Here is a 19,109-nt window from a genome sequence, read left to right as displayed (position 1 = left end):
GATAAAGATGAAAAATAGACAAAGAGGAAGATGATCATATTTATATTGTTATTATAGCTACTATGTTGACAGCAATGTAAGAAAATGTGGTAAGACATGGATTCTTACGCTTCAGACATGGCTGCGGTTCTGTGTCCCCTGTCAATGAAAAAGACTAAAATGGACTAAAATGTTGTTTTTCTCAACTATGTCACTATATTATGGACAATACAAGTGATGAGCATGCAAAAATGTATTTCATCTTTCTAAAAAGATTAGATTAGATTATTAATTCTGCCTGGTTATCAATTTACATTTTGGCTTGTTTTTTTAATCTTTATTTAACTAGGCAAGTCAGTTAAGAACACATTTGTATTTACAATGACAGCCTAGGAACAGTGGGTTAACTGCCTTGTTCAGGAGCAGAATGACAGATTTTTACCTTGTCAGCTCAGGTATTTGATCTTGCAACCTTTTGGTTAAGGGCCCAACACTCTAACCACTAGGCTACCTGCCGTTCAGAACTACAACAATTGACTGTTATAAAACATATGATACAACTACAGAAAATGAGATGATCTAGGAACCATTAAATAATAAATTAAAGTCAGTACTGTTAACACAATGAATCTGTCTGCCTAGTATTTAGTCTTTATTTAATGTAGTTTTTATTCAATATTATTAGTATTTAGAAACATATCTCACTAGAATTTAGTATTTGGGGCATTGATTAAATAATGCTTTTATGTAGGTTTATCATTTCGTTTATGAAGGTATTCTCCCAAGACATCTCCTTTTAATTATTGTAGACTTTAGATTGCATAAATTGTACTTAGAAATAGCTTAATTGGTTAGCTATCTTTTGTAACATCTCACAAAAATAGGATAGGTAACACAAATAACATAACCATTTTCTGGTATTTCGATAATTCATAAAATATCCAATTGTAAAAAAAAAACTGATTGCAATAGAAATAGTTGGCAAACTAAAACAATCCTCAAGTAAATCAAGTGGACAAACTTCCTATTAACTACTTCAACTTGACCTCTCTTTGTTGGGGTGACTACTCATACTGACAGCAAGCCACTTTCAAAACATTAATACTGGAAACGTACCTTTCATTTGAAGAAAACCTACTGTAACGTTACTAGTTGTCTATGTGAGACTGGAGGGATGGAAAGCGAGTAGATATATAGATTCTCGAACACATGTGAGGTGTTCATTAAAATAGACTCACTGTCCTCACCATTCTTGCTGTAAAATGCTGCAGATCCCAATCTCTGGTCTGTGGATGTTAATTTTGTGTGTTTTTTTTCGCCTGTCTGGTTGTCTGTTCATACACAGTGACCGAAGGGGGACAAACTTGATGAAGCGACTTGATTTCAGTTTAAGTGGTTGTAGTACATGTGAGAGTGTAATAAAGTTTATTTAAGTGATACATTATATGTGGTGTACACAACTAAGAGCATTTCAGAGAATTTGGTCTATGTCACATAACTGTACAAAGCCATGTAATTTGAAAAATAATAATGACCACACAGATTGTAGTTAACCTTATCTGTATTATAATAGTTGAATGTTCCCAAGGACTTTAATTTTTTGTTTTGTATACCTGGCAGTGACTGGCACTAAAATAAGTCATGTGTACCTCTGTCAACAATATTCTAAATTGTACAAATTAGAAAAAAAATGTTTGAACATGTTTTAGTAAGTAAGGGATTCTGGACGTATTTCTATCCTGTATATTGAGTGTATTAAAAGTATTATTCTGTTGTCCACAAAATGAACATTTCTTGAATCTCGACCACAGCAATCCATAAGGCCCCCATAATCATTTGAACAAGCAGTTAAATTTGCACTTGAGTTCAAAAGTGTATTGATTTATTAATTAATAGGTCATACTGTACATGTTGAAACACTTGCAACTCTTGATGGGGGATATGCAGATGCAGAATTACATTAGTATGCAGTGCATTCGTAAAGTATTCAGACCCCTTGACTTTTTCTACATTTTGTTACATTACAGCCTTATTCCAAAGTGGATTAGATACTTTTTCCCCTCATCAATCTACACACAGTACCCCATAACGACAAAGTGAAAACAGGGTAAAAAATATTTTTTGCAAATTTAGACAAAATAAAAAATAGAAATACCTTATTTACATAAGTATTCAGACCCATAGCTAAGCGACTCGGAATTGAGCTCAGGTGCATCCTGTTTCCATTGATCATCCTTGAGATGTTTCTACAACTTGATTGGAGTCCACCTGTGGTAAATTTAAATGATTGGACATGATTTGAAAAGGCACACACCTGTCTATATAAGGTCCCACAGTTGACAGTGCATGTCAGAGCAAAAACCAAACCATGAGGTCCAAGGAATTGTCCGTAGAGCTCCGAGAGAGGATTGTGTCGAGGCACAGATCTGGGGAAGGGTACCAAAACATTTATGCAGCATTGAAGGTCCCCAAGAACACAGTGACCTCCATCATTCTTAAATGGAAGAAGTTTGGAACTACCAAAACTCTTCCTAGAGCTGGCTGACTGGACAAACTGAGCAATCGGGAGAGAAGGGCCTTGGTCAGGGAGGGGACCAAGAACTCGAGAGTTCCTCTGTCGAGATGGGAGAACCTTCCAGCCATATCTGCAGAACTCCTCCAATCAGGCCTTTATGGTAGAGTGGCCAGACGGAGGCCACTCCTCAATAAAAGGAACATGACAGCCTGCTTGGAGTTTGCCAAAAGTCACCTAAAGACTCTCAGACCTTGAGAAACAAGATTCCCTGGTCTGATGAAACCAAGATTGAACTCTTTGGCCTGAATACCAAGCGTCACATCTGGAGGAAACCTGGCACCATCCCTACGGTGAAGCATGGTGGTGGCATGCGGCAGGGACTGGGAGACTAGTCAGGATAGAGGGAAAGATGAATAGAGCAAAGTACAGAGAGATCCTTGATGAAAACCTGATCCAGAGCACTCAGGACCTCAGACTAGGGCGAAGGTTTACCTTCCAGCAGGACAATGACCCTACACAGCCAAAACAACGCAGGAGTGGCTTTGGGACAAGTCTCTGAATGTCATTGAGTGGCCCAGCCAGACCCCAGACTTGAACCCAATCGAACATCTCTGGAGTGACCTGAAAATAGCAGTGCAGAGACGCTCCCCATCCAACCTAGCCAAGAGAACCAAGACAATTTTCTCTGACCTAAATGTAACACCGATATCAGGCGGTAGTGGAGGATTGTACATTAAACAAGAAACTGCACTTGAAATACTCAAACCATTTTTTTATTGTCTTGTAACTTCTGCATACAGGTGTTGCAAATAAAGAAATGCATTTGCTCAAATACAATACATATTGTATTAATACTTAATAAAAACGTATTTTAACTATTTATATTTGCTTCAGTCTCATATAGTCATTTAAATAAAAAATTTGACTTCATGTACAAAAAATAACAAATATATGTAATAACTTTTTCTTTCTTCTCCATGTGTTCACTCAGTTATCTCTTACAGTTATTATTGATACCTTCAGTTGTCCTCTCCTTTTCTTTTGCATCTTCTTTTATCTCCAATCAGAAAAGCCTTCCTTGATAATCATCACTAATCTGCAAAACATTTCATATACCAAAGTAAACAGATGTAATTATAGTTCTGTGGTGTAGCAATATGTTGACTACAGGAATTGATCTTCTCAGTACATGCGATGCTTTGTGTACCTTATCAAGCATCAAACATCTTCTTTCTGCCCTCCATGCCTGACATGGCATCCACATTTTGACGCCAGTCGGTAACCTCCTCTTTCTGTGGGGACCAGAAATGTATCATTGACACTCAATCAGTCATTGACAAACAAACTAGCGTGAGAATAAACAACAAGTTCATAATTTGGATTTGAGATGAAGAGCTTCTTAGATTTCTACTGTCTGTGATAATACCTCAATATAATAAGTAAAAGCAAGTAGACATCTTGACAAAGTACAACGGACTGAGCATGGACCAGTCTTACCTTCTCCTCTGCTTTCTTGACTGTCTTGAGGTTGGACTTGAAGTCGATTGTCTCTTTGTGCTTGGAGCCCAGCAGAACACTGAGCATCATCTCCGCTGAGATCTTCACCCTCTTCAGGCTTGGCTTCTTGAACTTGCTCTGCAGCTCAATGATCTTCAGCCCCAACTCATGGCACTGGCAGAGCACAGAGGACATAATAACTTTCAGTCACAATACAGGCTTTCACATTTACTGTGACAATTGTCAATGTCCCAAATGGCACCCTATTCCCTTTATAGTGCACTAATTTTGACCAGGCCCTATAGGGCTTTGGTTAAAAGTAGTGCATTATATAGGGAATGGAGTGCTATTTGGGACAGCTGCGTAGTCCTCCCAGTTGTACAGCAACTAGTATGTAGTGTGGCTGACGTTCCCTCTTAATTCATGTCGTGAACTCATAGCCGCTGAGAGGCAGTGTTTTGTAATATCAAAGACTGTACAGAATGAAGACGGAAATAGAAATCCCTGATCACGCTTGTAGCGATGTCATGGCGATGTTGAATAGCTAAGTTCATACACAGAAACACGTCATCGGGTCTAACGGTCAACTCTCGCTGAACTGCACATGTGCAGGCCGTCAAATCAAAGGCACTCCTTTGATATGAAGCTGTTTGTCACTTTCATGAGGTTGGAGTAATGACATGTTCAGCTACGTAAGACATTGGCTTGAATCTATGTTGTGCCTTTAGATTTCGAGAAAATTAAGAACTGAGGAAGAATTTTTCACTTCTCATTGACTTCTCAAACCCCAAACCCCGGCCTTTTTAAAATGTTTTTCTTTTTTTTACAAAAAATAATTAAGTATTTGGTTTTAAATATTTTTAAGTGTCAAAAGTAAATGTAACTTCCAAAATATACTTAAGTATCAAAAGTTAAAGTAAAAGTATAAATCATTTCAAATTGCTTACATTACGTTTTCTTTATCTACAGATAGCCAGGGGCACTCTCCAACACTCAGACATCATTTACAAATGAAGCATTTTTGTTTAGTCAGTCCGCCAGATCAGAGGCAGTAGGGATGACCAGGGATGTTATCTTGATAAGTGTGTGAATTGTACCAATTTCTTGTCCTACTAAGTATTCAAAATGTAACAAATACTTTTGGGTGACAGGGAAAATGTATGGAGTAAAAAGTACATTTTCTTTAGGAATGTAGTGAAGTAAAAATAAAAGAAACCCCAAAAAACAACAATGTAGTACTTAAAATTATTTTTACTTAATACTTTACACCCCTAATCTTTTGTTATTTCCCTCTGCAATTATTTGTTTTCTCCAAATTATTTTTGAGTATCCTACCTCCTTGTCATTTTTGGTAACTTTCAGTCCCACGTCGTATCGCTCCTCATCTACCACGTCAATCTTACGGTGCAGATCTTTGCACAAATCCTGGCAAGAGAACAAAAGACAGCTAGTTTATCCTATTTTCTTTTGTTACACTTTCTGTAAATAATTTCAACTGTCGTGTATTATAATGCATTATGCACACCAGCACATGGTGACATAAATGCACTCATAACAGTATTGTATACAATGTCAATGTGAGTATCAGTGTGTATACCTAGGTCTATATCCAAGTCTCTCTCGAAAAATAGATTTTTATCTCAACGAAACCCACCTAGTTAAACAAACTTCATATATTTTCATCCCTTATTTTACTGAGAAAATGTTTTCATCTACAGCAATAGTTACAGGAATGAGCTAATTGGAAGCTGGGGGTGATCATATTGGGAATTTAGCCAGGACACCAGGGTTAACACCCCTACTCTTACAATAAGTGCCATGGGATCTTTAATGACCACAGGATACCTATTTTAACATCCCAACTGAAAGGCAGCACCCTACATAGGGCAGATATTTTTTTTAGACCAGAGAAAAGTGCCTCCTACTGGCCCTCCAAGACCACATTTAGCAGTATCTGGTCTCCCATCCAGGGACAGACCAGGACCAACCCTGCTTAAATTCAGAGGAAAGCCAGTAGTGGGATGCAGGGTGGTATGCTGCTGGCAGACTGAAGTTTAAATAAATAATACCATGAGCTCATCCACAGACAAGCCAGAAAGCTTGAGAGGAGGGACTCTCTCAGCCAGAGCTTCTTCTCTTTCTCTCTTCTTCTCCTCCGTCTCAACCTCTAGCATCTGGCCAGCTACTGTGAGCAATCTGATCTATAGGAAGGAAACATAAAGCTGCAGTCAGCAATCTGATCTATAGGAAGGAAACATAAAGCTGCAGTCAGCAATCTGATCTATAGGAAGGAAACATAAAGCTGCAGTCAGCAATCTGATCTATAGGAAGGAAACATAAAGCTGCAGTCAGCAATCTGATCTATAGGAAGGAAGCATAAAGCTACCACATGAGGTTGGTGGCACCTTAATTGGAGAGGACGGCTCGTGATAATGGCTGGAGCGGAATGAGTGGAATTGTATCAAACGTGTTTGATGCGATTCCATTCGCTCATTCCAGCCATTTATTATGATCTGTCCTCCCCTCAGCAGTTTCCACTGAAAACTGCAGTGATCAATCTGTAGGAAGTATACAGCTACAGTCAGCAATCTGATCTATAGGAAGCATAAAGCTACAGTCAGCAATCTAATCTATAGGAAGCATAAAGCTACAGTCAGCAATCTGATCTATAGGAAGCATAAAGCTACAGTCAGCAATCTGATCTATAGGAAGCATAAAGCTACAGTCAGCAATCTGATCTATAGGAAGCATAAAGCTGCAGTCAGCAATCTGATCTATAGGAGCACAAACATCCAAAGGAATGTAAACGTAGGTTCAAAAGGTCACAAGAGGTCAGGGTTCATGAGCTACGCGTTATGACATGCGTTCTCTTTATATCAGTGGAGACTGCTGAGGGGATGACGGCTCATAATAATGGCTGGAATGGAGTCAATGGAATGGTATCAAACACATTAAACATGTGGTTTCCATATGGTTGATGCCATTCCATTTACTCCATTCCAGCCATTATTATGAGTCGGTCACCCCTCAGCAGTCTCCACTGGTTTATATACTGTTCATATCTCAAGTCAAATCAAATCTTATTGGTCACATACACGTGATTAGCAGATGTTATTGCGTGTGTAGCGAAATGCTTGTGCTTCTAGCTCCGACATTGTAAGACTACATGTTTTTTTCTTGTGTTGACCATGGATGCCAACGCTCACCTTCAACCCCAATCGTCGGGCTGAGGAGATCTTGGACTTTTCTTTTGGTTTGGGTCTGTGTCAGCATTAAATGACAGAGGGGGAGAAATAGAGAACATAGAGATGTGCTGTTCTGTTATATGATGTGGTTAACCTATCCAATGCACACGTAAACATCAATACTTACGCGTCCGCCATGTTTCCCTTATTGTCTTAGACCTGAAATTTGGAGGTAGAAGAAGTTAGCATTTTCACCCTCCACACAAACAAAAGAACTTAACAGAACATTCAGGCTTATATACCGTTCATGAGCATCCAAGTTGGCCTTTTTATCAATTGGTGCTAAAAAATATATATACATTTTGTAATAATCTTATTTTTTTTATGTATTTGGTTCAAACCCTCATTTGCATCAGCTATGTCACACACCCAGTGCACATGTTGCGTCATTGAACCTCTTTTAGATAATTTAATGTGCACTGCTGGTTAAGCCTGTGTCCAAGTCCAATAGAGGCCTGTGTCCATACTTGAGGAAGGGAGGTATTTATTGTAAAGTATTTGAAATGTGTTCAGTATGTAAGGCCGAAGAGGGCTCTTGTTATTTGAAGCTCACCAGATGTGAGGGTGAATGAGTAAGACAAAAAATGTAAGTGCCTTTGAAAGGGGTACGGTAGTACAGTAGGTGCCAGGTGCAGTGGTTTGTGTCAAGAACTGCAACGCTACTGGGTTTTTCAGGCTCAACAGTTTCCCGTCTGAATCAAGAATAGTCCACCACCCAAAAGACATCCAGCCAACTTGACACAACTGTGGAAAGCATTGGAGTCAACACGGGCCAGCATCCCTGTGGAGCACTTTCGACACCTTGTAGAGTCCATGCCCCGACGAATTTGTATTTGTATTTATTATGGATCCCCATTAGCTGCTGCCAAAGCAGCAGCTACTCTTCCTGGGGTCCAGCAAAATTAAGGAAGTTTATAAAATTTTAAAACATTACAATATATTCACAGATTTCACAACACACTGTGTACCCTCAGGCCCCTACTCCACCACTACCACATATCTACAGTACTAAATCCATGTGTATGCTTTACTATAGACAGACTTCTCCCCATCTTAGCTACTACTGCATCAATATGTTTTGACCATGACAGGTTACAATCTAGTGTTACTCCAAGCAGTTTAGTCATCTCGAATTGCTCAATTTCCACATTATTTATTACAAGATTTAGTTGAGGTTTAGGGTTTAGTGAGTGTTTTGTTCCAAATACAATACTTTTAGTTTTAGAATATTTAGGGCTAACCTATTCCTTGCCACCCACTCTGAAACTAACTGCTCTTTGTTGATTGTTGCAGTCATTTCAGTCGCTGTAGTAGCTGATGTGTATATTGTTGAGTCTTCCACATACATAGAAACTCTGGCTTTACTCAAAGTCAGTGGCATGTCGTTAGTAAAAGGGGCCTAAACAGCTACCCTGGGGAATTCCTGATTCTAACTGGATTATATTTGATAGGCTTCCATTAAAGAACACCCTTTGTGTTCTGTTAGACAAATAACTCTTTATCCACATTATAGCAGGGGGTGTAAATCCATAACATATGTTTTTCCAGCAGCAGGCTATGATCAATAATGTCAAAAGCTGCAATGAAGTCTAACATGCTCTCTAGTAGGCTTAAATTGAAAATGTGGGAAATAGGAGTGGCAATATCATCTGCTATTATCCTCAGTAATTTTCCATCTAGATTGTCAGACCCTGGTGGCTTGTCATTGATGATAGACAACAATAATCTTTTCACGTCTTCCACACTGACTTTACGGAATTCAAAAGTACAATTCTTGGCTTTCATAATTTGGTCCGATATACTTGGATGTGTAGTGTCAGCGTTTGCTGCTGGCATGTCATCCCTAAGTTTGCTTATATTGCCAATGAAAAAGTAATTAAAGTAGATTGCAATATCCGCGGGCTTTGTGATGAATGAGCCATCTGATTCAATAAGTGAAGGAGCAGAGTTGGGGGGTTTTTTCAGAAAATTTCATTTAAGGTGCCCCAAACCATTTTACATTACATTTACATTTACATTTAAGTCATTTAGCAGATGCTCTTATCCAGAGCGACTTACAAATTGGTGCATTCACCTTATGATATCCAGTGGAACAACCACTTTACAATAGTGCATCTAAATCTTTTAAGGGGGGGGTTAGAAGGATTACTTTATCCTATCCTAGGTATTCCTTAAAGAGGTGGGGTTTCAGGTGTCTCCGGAAGGTGGTGATTGACTCCGCTGTCCTGGCGTCGTGAGGGGAGCTTGTTCCACCATTGGGGTGCCAGAGCAGCGAACAGTTTTGACTGGGCTGAGCGGGAACTGTGCTTCCTCAGAGGTAGGGGGGCCAGCAGGCCAGAGGTGGATGAACGCAGTGCCCTTGTTTGGGTGTAGGGCCTGATCAGAGCCTGAAGGTATGGAGGTGCCGTTCCCTTCACAGCTCCGTAGGCAATCACCATGGTCTTGTAGCGGATGCGAGCTTCAACTGGAAGCCAGTGGAGAGAGCGGAGGAGCGGGGTGACGTGAGAGAACTTGGGAAGGTTGAACACCAGACGGGCTGCGGCGTTCTGGATGAGTTGTAGGGGTTTAATGGCACAGGCAGGGAGCCCAGCCAACAGCGAGTTGCAGTAATCCAGACGGGAGATGACAAGTGCCTGGATTAGGACCTGCGCCGCTTCCTGTGTGAGGCAGGGTCGTACTCTGCGAATGTTGTAGAGCATGAACCTACAGGATCGGGTCACCGCCTTGATGTTAGTGGAGAACGACAGGGTGTTGTCCAGGATCACGCCAAGGTTCTTAGCACTCTGGGAGGAGGACACAAGGGAGTTGTCAACCGTGATGGCGAGATCATGGAACGGGCAGTCCTTCCCCGGGAGGAAGAGCAGCTCCGTCTTGCCGAGGTTCAGCTTGAGCTGGTGATCCGTCATCCACACTGATATGTCTGACAGACATGCAGAGATGCGATTCGCCGCCTGGTTATCAGAAGGGGGAAAGGAGAAGATGAACTGTGTGTCGTCTGCATAGCAATGATAGGAGAGACCATGTGAGGATATGACAGAGCCAAGTGACTTGGTGTATAGCGAAAATAGGAGAGGGCCTAGAACAGAGCCCTGGGGGACACCAGTGGTGAGAGCGCATGGTGCGGAGACAGATTCTCGCCACGCCACCTGGTAGGAGCGACCTGTCAGGTAGGACGCAATCCAAGCGTGGGCCGCGCCGGAGATGCCCAACTCGGAGAGGGTGGAGAGGAGGATCTGATGGTTCACAGTATCAAAGGCAGCAGATAGGTCTAGAAGGATGAGAGCAGTTTTACTATCATTCTTTATATAATTTATCTTTGTTTCATAGTGTAGTTTATTTTTATTTAGTTTAATCACATGATTTCTTAATTTGCAATACGTTTGCCAATCAGTTGGGCTGCCAGACATAATTTCCATACCTTTTGCCTCATTCCTCTCAACCATAACATTTTTCAATTCCTCATCAATCCAAGGGGATTTAACAGTTTTTAGTCATTTTCTTAATGGGTGAGTGCTTATTAGTAACTGGAATAAGTAGTTTCATAAATGCATCAAGTACAGCGTCTGGTTGCTCCTCATTACACACCACAGACCAGCAAATATTATTTACATCATCAACATATGAATCACTACAAAACTTATTGTATGACCTCTTATACACTATATTAGGCCCAGCCTTTGGAACTTTGGTTTTCCTAGATATGGCTATTATATTGTGATCACTACATCCTATGGATTTGGATACTGCTTTAAAGCAAATATTTGCAGCGTTAGTAAAAATGTGATCAATACATGTTAATAATTTAATTCCTGTGCTGTTTGTAACTACCCTGGTAGGTTGACTGACAAACTGATTCTGTAAGGGATGCGTAACTGGTGGCAATGAAGTCAAACGCAGGAGAGCAGAACTTGGTAAATAGCCGGAGCCGTTTAATAAACATAACTACCGGTATACAAAAAACAACAAACACATGGACACAAAACCCGTATCGCACCAGTCACACAATGCACACGTACTTACAATAAACAATTCCCGACAAGGACATAGGGGAAACATAGGGAACAAATACAACATGTAATTAGGGAATTGAAACCAGGTGAGTGTGAAAACAAGACAAAACAAATGGAACATGAAAAATGGATTGGCGATGGCTAGAAGACCGCCCGAACAAGGAGAGGAACCGACTTCGGCAGAAGTCATGACAGATTCAGGTTGCAGGCACTGGTTACAGTTTGATGTTTTTTCCTGAGTGGGCAGCTTGATGATAGCCAGTCAATATTTAAATCAACCAGAAAATATACTTCTTTGTTGATATCACATACATTATCAAGCATTTCACACATATTATCCAGATTCTGACTGTTAGCAGCTTCCCACAAGAATGGGCTTTATGTGAGGCAGATGAACCTGTAGCCATTTTACTTCAACAGTATGTAACATTAGATTATCTCTAAGCTTTACAGGAATGTGCTTCTGATTATAGACCACAGCATTTCTGTCTTTTCGGTAGATGTTATAACCATGTATTGCTACCACAGTATCATCAAAGGTATTATTTCATTGAGTTTCAGAGTCAGAATATGAATGTCATCCGTTACAAGCAAGTTATTGACTTCGTGGACCTTGTTTCGTAGCACTTTTCTGGGTTGCTTGATTGTTTTTAATGCTTTACTGGGAAGCTTATCAGAGGTAGACTTACTCATGTTATTTACATTAGAGCTGATAGTGCAGGGTGAGCTGCATAAAGTGGTCTTCCTACTATTGCACACAGCCTCAGTGTGTAACTCTGGTTTATAGTCTCATGATTACTGCTTACAATAGCTGTAGGATAAACAGATGTATTCGGTGCAATTAGGGGTACATAAATTAAATTACTTACATTGTGTTTGCCAATGCCGCTAAGATCATGTACATTTGATGCAGCATTATGACAACTCATTGTCACAATGGTAGGGATTAACTGAGCTGGTCTGGGATCATTCACCAGTCATTGTTTCATCACAGGCTTGAAATGCGTGAACGGAGTCCAGGAGCCAAAACAATTTGGATGGATTCAAGTTATCAATAAAAGTGATTCAAGCAGAGCTACAGTAGTCTTTTAGTCAGATGAGTAATGACAGCAGTCTGCTGAATCTTTCACACCCACGGCCCAACGATGGTTCTGGACCTGAAATTATTGGCTGTTTTTTGGAGTCTTTTAATGCTAAAATCAGTTCTTTAAAATCAATTTTCAAATGTTCTGAGCTAGCCCTCCTGATGTTGTTTGACCCCACATGGACTACGACAGTGTCAGCTCCCGGCATCTGTGGTAGAACAGTCGGAAGCAGCATTGTGATGTCCTGTACTCGTGCTCCTTGGTAGCACAGGGTTTTTGCCTTGGGGACCGAGATGTTTCTCACCATAGCTCCGAGGATCTGAACCCGATGTAGAAGCCACCGGAGAGGGAGACAGAGCCGAGGACGAAGACGAAGACGCAGGTACCTCCGGATCCGATCTTGATTGGGAAGCCACCACGGACGAAGGCGCCGGAACCTCTGGATCCAGGGCGGCAAAGCTGTTTCTGGTCTGTGTCAGTTCCGGGCTCAACATCTCCATGGAGACCCCCGTTGCCAGAGGACGCCTTCTTCAACTTCCACGGCGAGTGACGTATCTCCATGGCTGGTTGATTGGGTCGAGATCAGCTCCGTTCTCCAGGGAAGGGCGAGACCCCTTCGGGGATGCAACCCTGCCTAGCACTGGCCAGTCGGCTGTGGAGAGCCGACACGGCGGCGAAACATCCGCCAGACCAGAGCGGCGTCCCGGTACTTGGGTGGAAGAAAAATAAAAAGTAGGTGGGCGTGGCTTCCCCAGTAGCTTATGTAGGTTTGCTACTTGCTTGCTAAGAGTTGCTACTTCGCTCCTGTAGTCCTCCACAAGCAAGCAGTTACTACATTGAAAGTCAACGCGGTCCACATTGTCCCGGAACAAAGCAAAGTAAGCGCAACTCCTGCAATGTTGGAAGCGTTCAATAGCGGCCTTCATTTGAGACCGCCAATGTCACGTCCTGACCAGCAGAGGGAGTAATTGTATTATATTTGGTCAGGACGTGGCAGAGGGGTATTTGTTTCATATGGTTCGGGTTGTGTGTGTTATTTAAGGGGTGTTTGGTTTATGTAGTCTGGGGTTTGAGTAATTGTTCTAGTGTTGGTTCTCTATGGTTTTCTAGTCTGTCTATTTCTGTGTGGTTTGTGTGGCTCCCAATCAGGAACAGCTGTACATCGTTGTTCCTGATTGGGAGTCATATATTAGATGCTTGTTTTCACCTGGGGATTTGTGGGTAGTTGTATTTCGCACTGCTGTTATTATTTAGCCTGTGAAACTGTTGGTTTGTCGTTCTCTGTTTTCTTGTTTTTCTCGTGTTCACAATAAATAATATGATGAACATGCAACCCGCCTTTACCCGCCTCTCTCCTACGACAGCCGTTACAGCCAAGGCAGCTAGGCTAGCTGGGCTTTTGCGTCTCTCCCCCTACGGAATCTGGCAGGATCCCGGGACAGATAGCAGCTCTCACAGCAATTTAGCCCAACAGAGCGGCAGGATTCAAAATAAAATAAAAGTATATAAAAACAATGTCAGCTTTAAAAACTAGGTCTTTAGTTCAGGTTTCAGCATTCAACAGCTTTCAATTTTGGCGTTCGACAGCGTTCAACAACAAACATATGTGGCAGGTGATTGGTGCTGTTCTGAGAATTGAGGCTGTTCTGAGGGCAAAAGGGGGGGGGACTCAATATTAGGAAGTCATTCCTATATATACTGTATATTTAACCTTTATTCAACTAGGCAAGTCAGTTAAGAACAAATTCTTATTTACATTGACGGCCTACCCCGACCAAACCCCTGCCAAATGCACTGTATTTACAGAGCATTCGGAAAGTATTCAGACCCCTTGACTTTTTCCAAATTTTGTTACGTTACAGACTTATTCTAAAATTGATTCAATTGTTTTTCCCCTCATCAATGTATACACAATACCCCATAATGACAAAGCAAAAACAGTTTATTTAAAAAAATACTAAATGTATTAAAAATAACAAAATAAAATATCACATTTACATAAGTATCCAGACACTTTACTCAGTACTTTGTTGATGCACCTCTGGCACACCTCCTGTACTTGGGGAGTTTCTCCCATTCTTCTCTGCAGATCCTCTCAAGCTCTGTTAGGTTGGTGGGGAGCGTCGCTGTATAGCTATTTTCAGGTCTCTCCAGAGATGTTCGATTGGGTTCAAGTCTGGGCTCTAGCGTGGCCACTCAAGGACATTCAGAGACTTATCCAGAAGCCACTCCTGCGTTGCCTTGGCTGTGTACTTAGGGTCATTGTCCTGTTGTCCTGCATCTCTTTGCTCCGTTCATCTTTCCCTTGATCCTGACTAGTCTCCTAGTCCCTGGCGCTGAAAAACATCCCCACAGCATGATGCTGCCACCACCATGCTTCACCGTAGGGATGGTGCCAGGTTTCCTCTACATGTGATGCTTGGTTTTCAGGCCAAAGAGTTCAATCTTGGATTCATCAGACCAGAGAATCTTGTTTCTCATGGTCTGAGAGTCCTTTAGGTGCCTTTTGACAAACTCCAAGCGGGCTATCATGTGCCTTTTACTGAGTTGTGGCTTCCGTCTGGCCACTCTGCCATAAAGGCCTGATTAGTGGAGTGCTACAGAGATGGTTGTCCTTCTGGAAGGTTCTCCCAGCTCTCTCAATGTGACCAACAGGTTCTTGGTCACCTGCCTGACCAAGGCCCATCTCAAGAATGATCAATGGAAACAGGGTACATCTGAGCTCAATTTCGAGGTATTTCATTTCTTTTATGTATACATTTGCAAAAATATCTAAACCTGTTTTCGCTTTCATTATGGGGTATTGTGTGTTGATTGATGAGGCCTTTTTTTATTTAACCATTTTAGATTAAGGCTGTAACGCAAACAATGTGGAAAAAGTCAAGGGGTCTGAATACTTTCCGATTAAACTGTGTCACATACACATATTTTGGGGAAAATGTGAGGGTATGCACTTTAATCTCTACAGATTGATGTCCCACCCTCGGGACAGTTGAGCTAATGTGCGATAATGTGATTAGCATGATGTTGTAAGTAACAAGAACATTTCCCAGGAGATAGACATATCTTATATGGGCAGAAAGCTTAGAAATTATTGTTAATCTAACTGCACTGCCCAATTTACAGTAGCTATTACAGTAAAAACATACCATGCTATTGTTTGAGGAGAGTGCACAGTTATGTACTTGAAAATGTATATATTGACCAATTAAGCACATTTGGGCAGACTTGATGCAACATTTTGAACAGAAATATAATAGTTCAACGGATCAGTCTAAAACTTTGCACATACACTGCAGCCATCTGACCAAAATCTAAATTGCGCCTAGTGTCCAAAGTCAGATAATGGTCTTTCTCTTGCATTTCAAAGATGGATTTTTATTTTATTTTATTTAAACACGTTTTTTCTTTATATTATCTTTTACCAGATCTAATGTTTTATATTCTTCTACATTAATTTCACAATTCCACAAATGTCAAAGTGTTTCCTTTCAACAACAAAAAAAAGAAGCTGGTCATGGGTGCACCTCAGCCACGCTCAAGGTCCTAAACAATATCATAACCGCCATCGATAAGAGACATTACTGTGCAGCCGTATTCATTGACCTGGCCAAGGCTTTTGACTCTGTCAATCACCACATTCTTATTGGCAGAGTCAACAGCCTTGGTTTCTCAAATTATTGCCTCGCCTGGTTCAACAACTACTTCTCTAATAGAGTTCAGTGTGTCAAATCGGAAGGCCTGTTGTCCGGACCTCTGGCAGTCTCTATGGGGGTGCCACAGGGTTACAATTCTCGGCCCGAATCTCTTCTCTGTATACATCAATGATGTTGCTCTTGCTGCTGGTGATTCTCTGATCCACCTCTACGCAGACGACACCATTCTGTATACCTCTGGCCCTTCTTTGGACACTGTGTTAACTAACCTCCAGACGAGCTTCAATGCCATGCAACTCTCCTTCCGTGGCCTCCAACTGCTCTTAAATGCAAGAAAAACTAAATGCATGCTCTTCAACCGATTGCTGCCCGCACCTGCCCGCCCGTCCAGCATCACTACTCTGGACGGTTCTGACTTAGAATATGTGGACAACTACAAATACCTAGGTGTCTGGTTAGACTGTAAACTCTCCTTCCAGACTCACATTAAGCATCTCCAATCCAAAATTAAATCTAGAATTGGCTTCCTATTTCGCAACAAAACATCCTTCACTCATGCTGCCAAACATACCCTCGTAAAACTGACCATCCTACCCATCCTCGACTTCGGCGATGTAATTTACAAAATAGCCTCCAACACGCTACTCAACAAATTGAATGCAGTCTATCACAGTGCCATCCGTTTTGTCACCAAAGCCCCATATACTACCCACCACTGCGACCTGTATGCTCTCGTTGGCTGGCCCTTGCTTCATACTTGTCGCCAAACCCACGGGCTCCATCTACAAGTCTCTGCTAGGTAAAGCCCCGCCTTATCTCAGCTCACTGGTCACCATAGCAGCACCCACCCGTAGAACGCGCTCCAGCAGGTATATCTCACTGGTCACCCCCAAAGCCAATTCTTCCTTTGGCCGCCTTTCCTTCCAGTTCTCTGCTGCCAATGACTAGAACGAACTGCAAAAATCACTGAAGCGGGAGACTCATATCTCCCTCACTAGCTTTAAGCACCAGCTGTCAGAGCAGCTCACAGATCACTGCACCTGTACATAGCCCATCTGTAAATAGCCCATCCAATTACCCCATCCCCATAGTGTATTTATTTATTTATCTTGCTCCTTTGCACTCCAGTATCTCTACTTGCACAGTCATCTTCTGCACATCTACCATTCCAGTGTTTAATTGCTATATTGTAATTACTTTGTCACTCTGGCCTATTTATTGCCTTACCTCCCTTATCCTACCTCATTTGCACACACTGTACATTTTCTACTGTATTATTGACTGTATGTTTGTTTATTCCATGTGTAACTCTGTGTTGTTGTATGCGTCGAACTGCTTTGCTTTATCTTGGCCAGGTCGCAGTTGTAAATGAGAACTTGTTCTCAACTAGCCTACATGGTTAAATAAAGGTTAAAAAAATAAATAATAATAAATAAAAATGGTCTCGAGAATATGCATATCCTTGCTTCAGGTCCTGAGCTACAGGCAGTTATATTTGGGTATGCCATTTTAGACGAAAATTGAAAAAAAGGTCAGATCCTTATTAAGAGGTTTTTTTAACACACAAAATAAACAACACATTTACATGTTATTAACAATTTCAAATGCAGCTCTGGTTTATTTGAGAACAAACAAAGGTTTGCCAAAATGTTATATTTAAATAATTATTGTGAAATTTAAACATTGGAACACTTGTTGAATATCTAAGCTTTACAATGTGTGGTGTTAACATTCATCTCTATAACTGACCAGAGTCTCTGCATAGGTGTCAATAAGACTCCATAACCCACTTATTCGAAGGCATGTGAACTAATTAACGCTAACTATTCACTGTCAGTCTTCAGCAAAATGTTAATCCAATGTGTCTTCGTCTTATACCATACATTTCCATTCTGAATTCAAGCAGCCCTCCAGAAATAAATACAATTGACCTATGCTGAAAAGTTACACATTCCCAAACTGTTTTCCACCGCTCTCCTCAACCAGCAAAACTCACACTGCATTCATTTCAAAACTAAAATGTAATACATTTCATCCACACAGAAGATTACATTTTAAAAACGTACGTTTATTAATATTAAGCCAAAGTAGCCATTGAGACATACCCTACCTTTAAGGTGTAGAAAAGGCTGAGGGAGAGAGTGAGGGAGTTTAGGATGGGAGAGTAGCTGAGAGCGGACAGGGGAAAAATCATTCAGATTTATAGTTTATAACCCCTGTGTGAATGGCTCACTAAAATAGACTGCTCTCTGTCCGAGTCACTCTTCCACTGACATTGACGTTTACTGTTGCACATAGCATCTAAATGTTATTCAGGCAGGTAAGTGCTGTAATAAAATACTTTTATGGACTTGGACGTTTGGGGCGGTACACTGTCAGTCTGTCTCATGGTTCTGACTCCACCCGTTGGTGGCAAGTTGACATGTAGCATTTATTGCTACAATCACCTCTAAACCCTTTCTCTGGACCAGTATCATACCTAAACCTTTAGAACTTTGTACAGAGTATGGAGTTTTGTCATAGGGATGTCCTAAAATGGAGAAGACATTTGCAAAAATGTCTAAAACTCTTTTTTCGCTTTGTCACTATGGGATATTTGTGTGTTGATTGCTGAGTATATATATATATATTTTTTTAATCCATTTTAGAATAAGGCTGTAGCATAACAAAATGTGGAAAAAGTCAAGGGGTCTGAATATTTCCTGAAAGCCCTGGAGCTAGGAATGTTACCATAAAAAATGACTGTAAAATAGATGATGTAGGGTTTGTCAGGATTGTGGACAGGTTTGTGGTTGGGTGATGTGAACATAAGGAATACTATAACATAGCATACCTCTATATTGTTTTTCCCCACTTTGATTTCAATGTTGTATCGTTCATCATCTACAATACCAATCTTTTGGTGTTGGTCTTTGCAAGGGTCCTGCAAGAATATGATATCATGTAGAAAAGACAATCATACTTTTTTTTACATGGAGAACCAACAACACATTAATTACAGATAACGGTATTGTTGAAATAGCCGATTATTTAAAAACATTTATATATTGCAAAAATAATGACTTCTCTAGAGTATTTGGTATTTTATTAGGATCCCCATTAGCTGTTGCAAAAGCAGCAGC

At 40.9% G+C, this 19,109-nt stretch overlaps 1 protein-coding gene across 2 annotated transcripts; it reads right to left on the bottom strand.

Annotated features, from left to right (window-relative positions):
• Positions 1 to 3,249: 3,249 nt before the first annotated feature.
• LOC106573150 (troponin I, slow skeletal muscle-like) lies at positions 3,250 to 18,295 on the bottom strand. 2 transcript variants are annotated; one of them, XM_014147863.2, is made up of 8 exons: positions 18,098 to 18,295; positions 7,364 to 7,395; positions 7,198 to 7,252; positions 6,061 to 6,192; positions 5,327 to 5,416; positions 3,992 to 4,165; positions 3,702 to 3,786; positions 3,250 to 3,590 (listed from the first exon to the last, which is right to left on the bottom strand). In XM_014147863.2, exons 2-7 carry the CDS (start codon positions 7,372 to 7,374, stop codon positions 3,706 to 3,708), a joined length of 543 nt encoding a protein of 180 aa, XP_014003338.1. In that variant the 5' UTR covers positions 7,375 to 7,395; positions 18,098 to 18,295; the 3' UTR covers positions 3,250 to 3,590; positions 3,702 to 3,705. The 2 variants fall into 2 exon arrangements, with proteins under 2 accessions (XP_014003338.1, XP_014003339.1); XM_014147864.2 differs by lacking the exon at positions 7,198 to 7,252 and having other exon boundaries at positions 18,098 to 18,289.
• Positions 18,296 to 19,109: the final 814 nt, after the last annotated feature.

Source organism: Salmo salar, chromosome ssa16, assembly GCF_905237065.1.
Source record: "Salmo salar chromosome ssa16, Ssal_v3.1, whole genome shotgun sequence".
Taxonomy (NCBI): Eukaryota; Metazoa; Chordata; class Actinopteri; order Salmoniformes; family Salmonidae; genus Salmo; species Salmo salar.
This window is presented reverse-complemented; position numbering and strand designations above follow the sequence as displayed.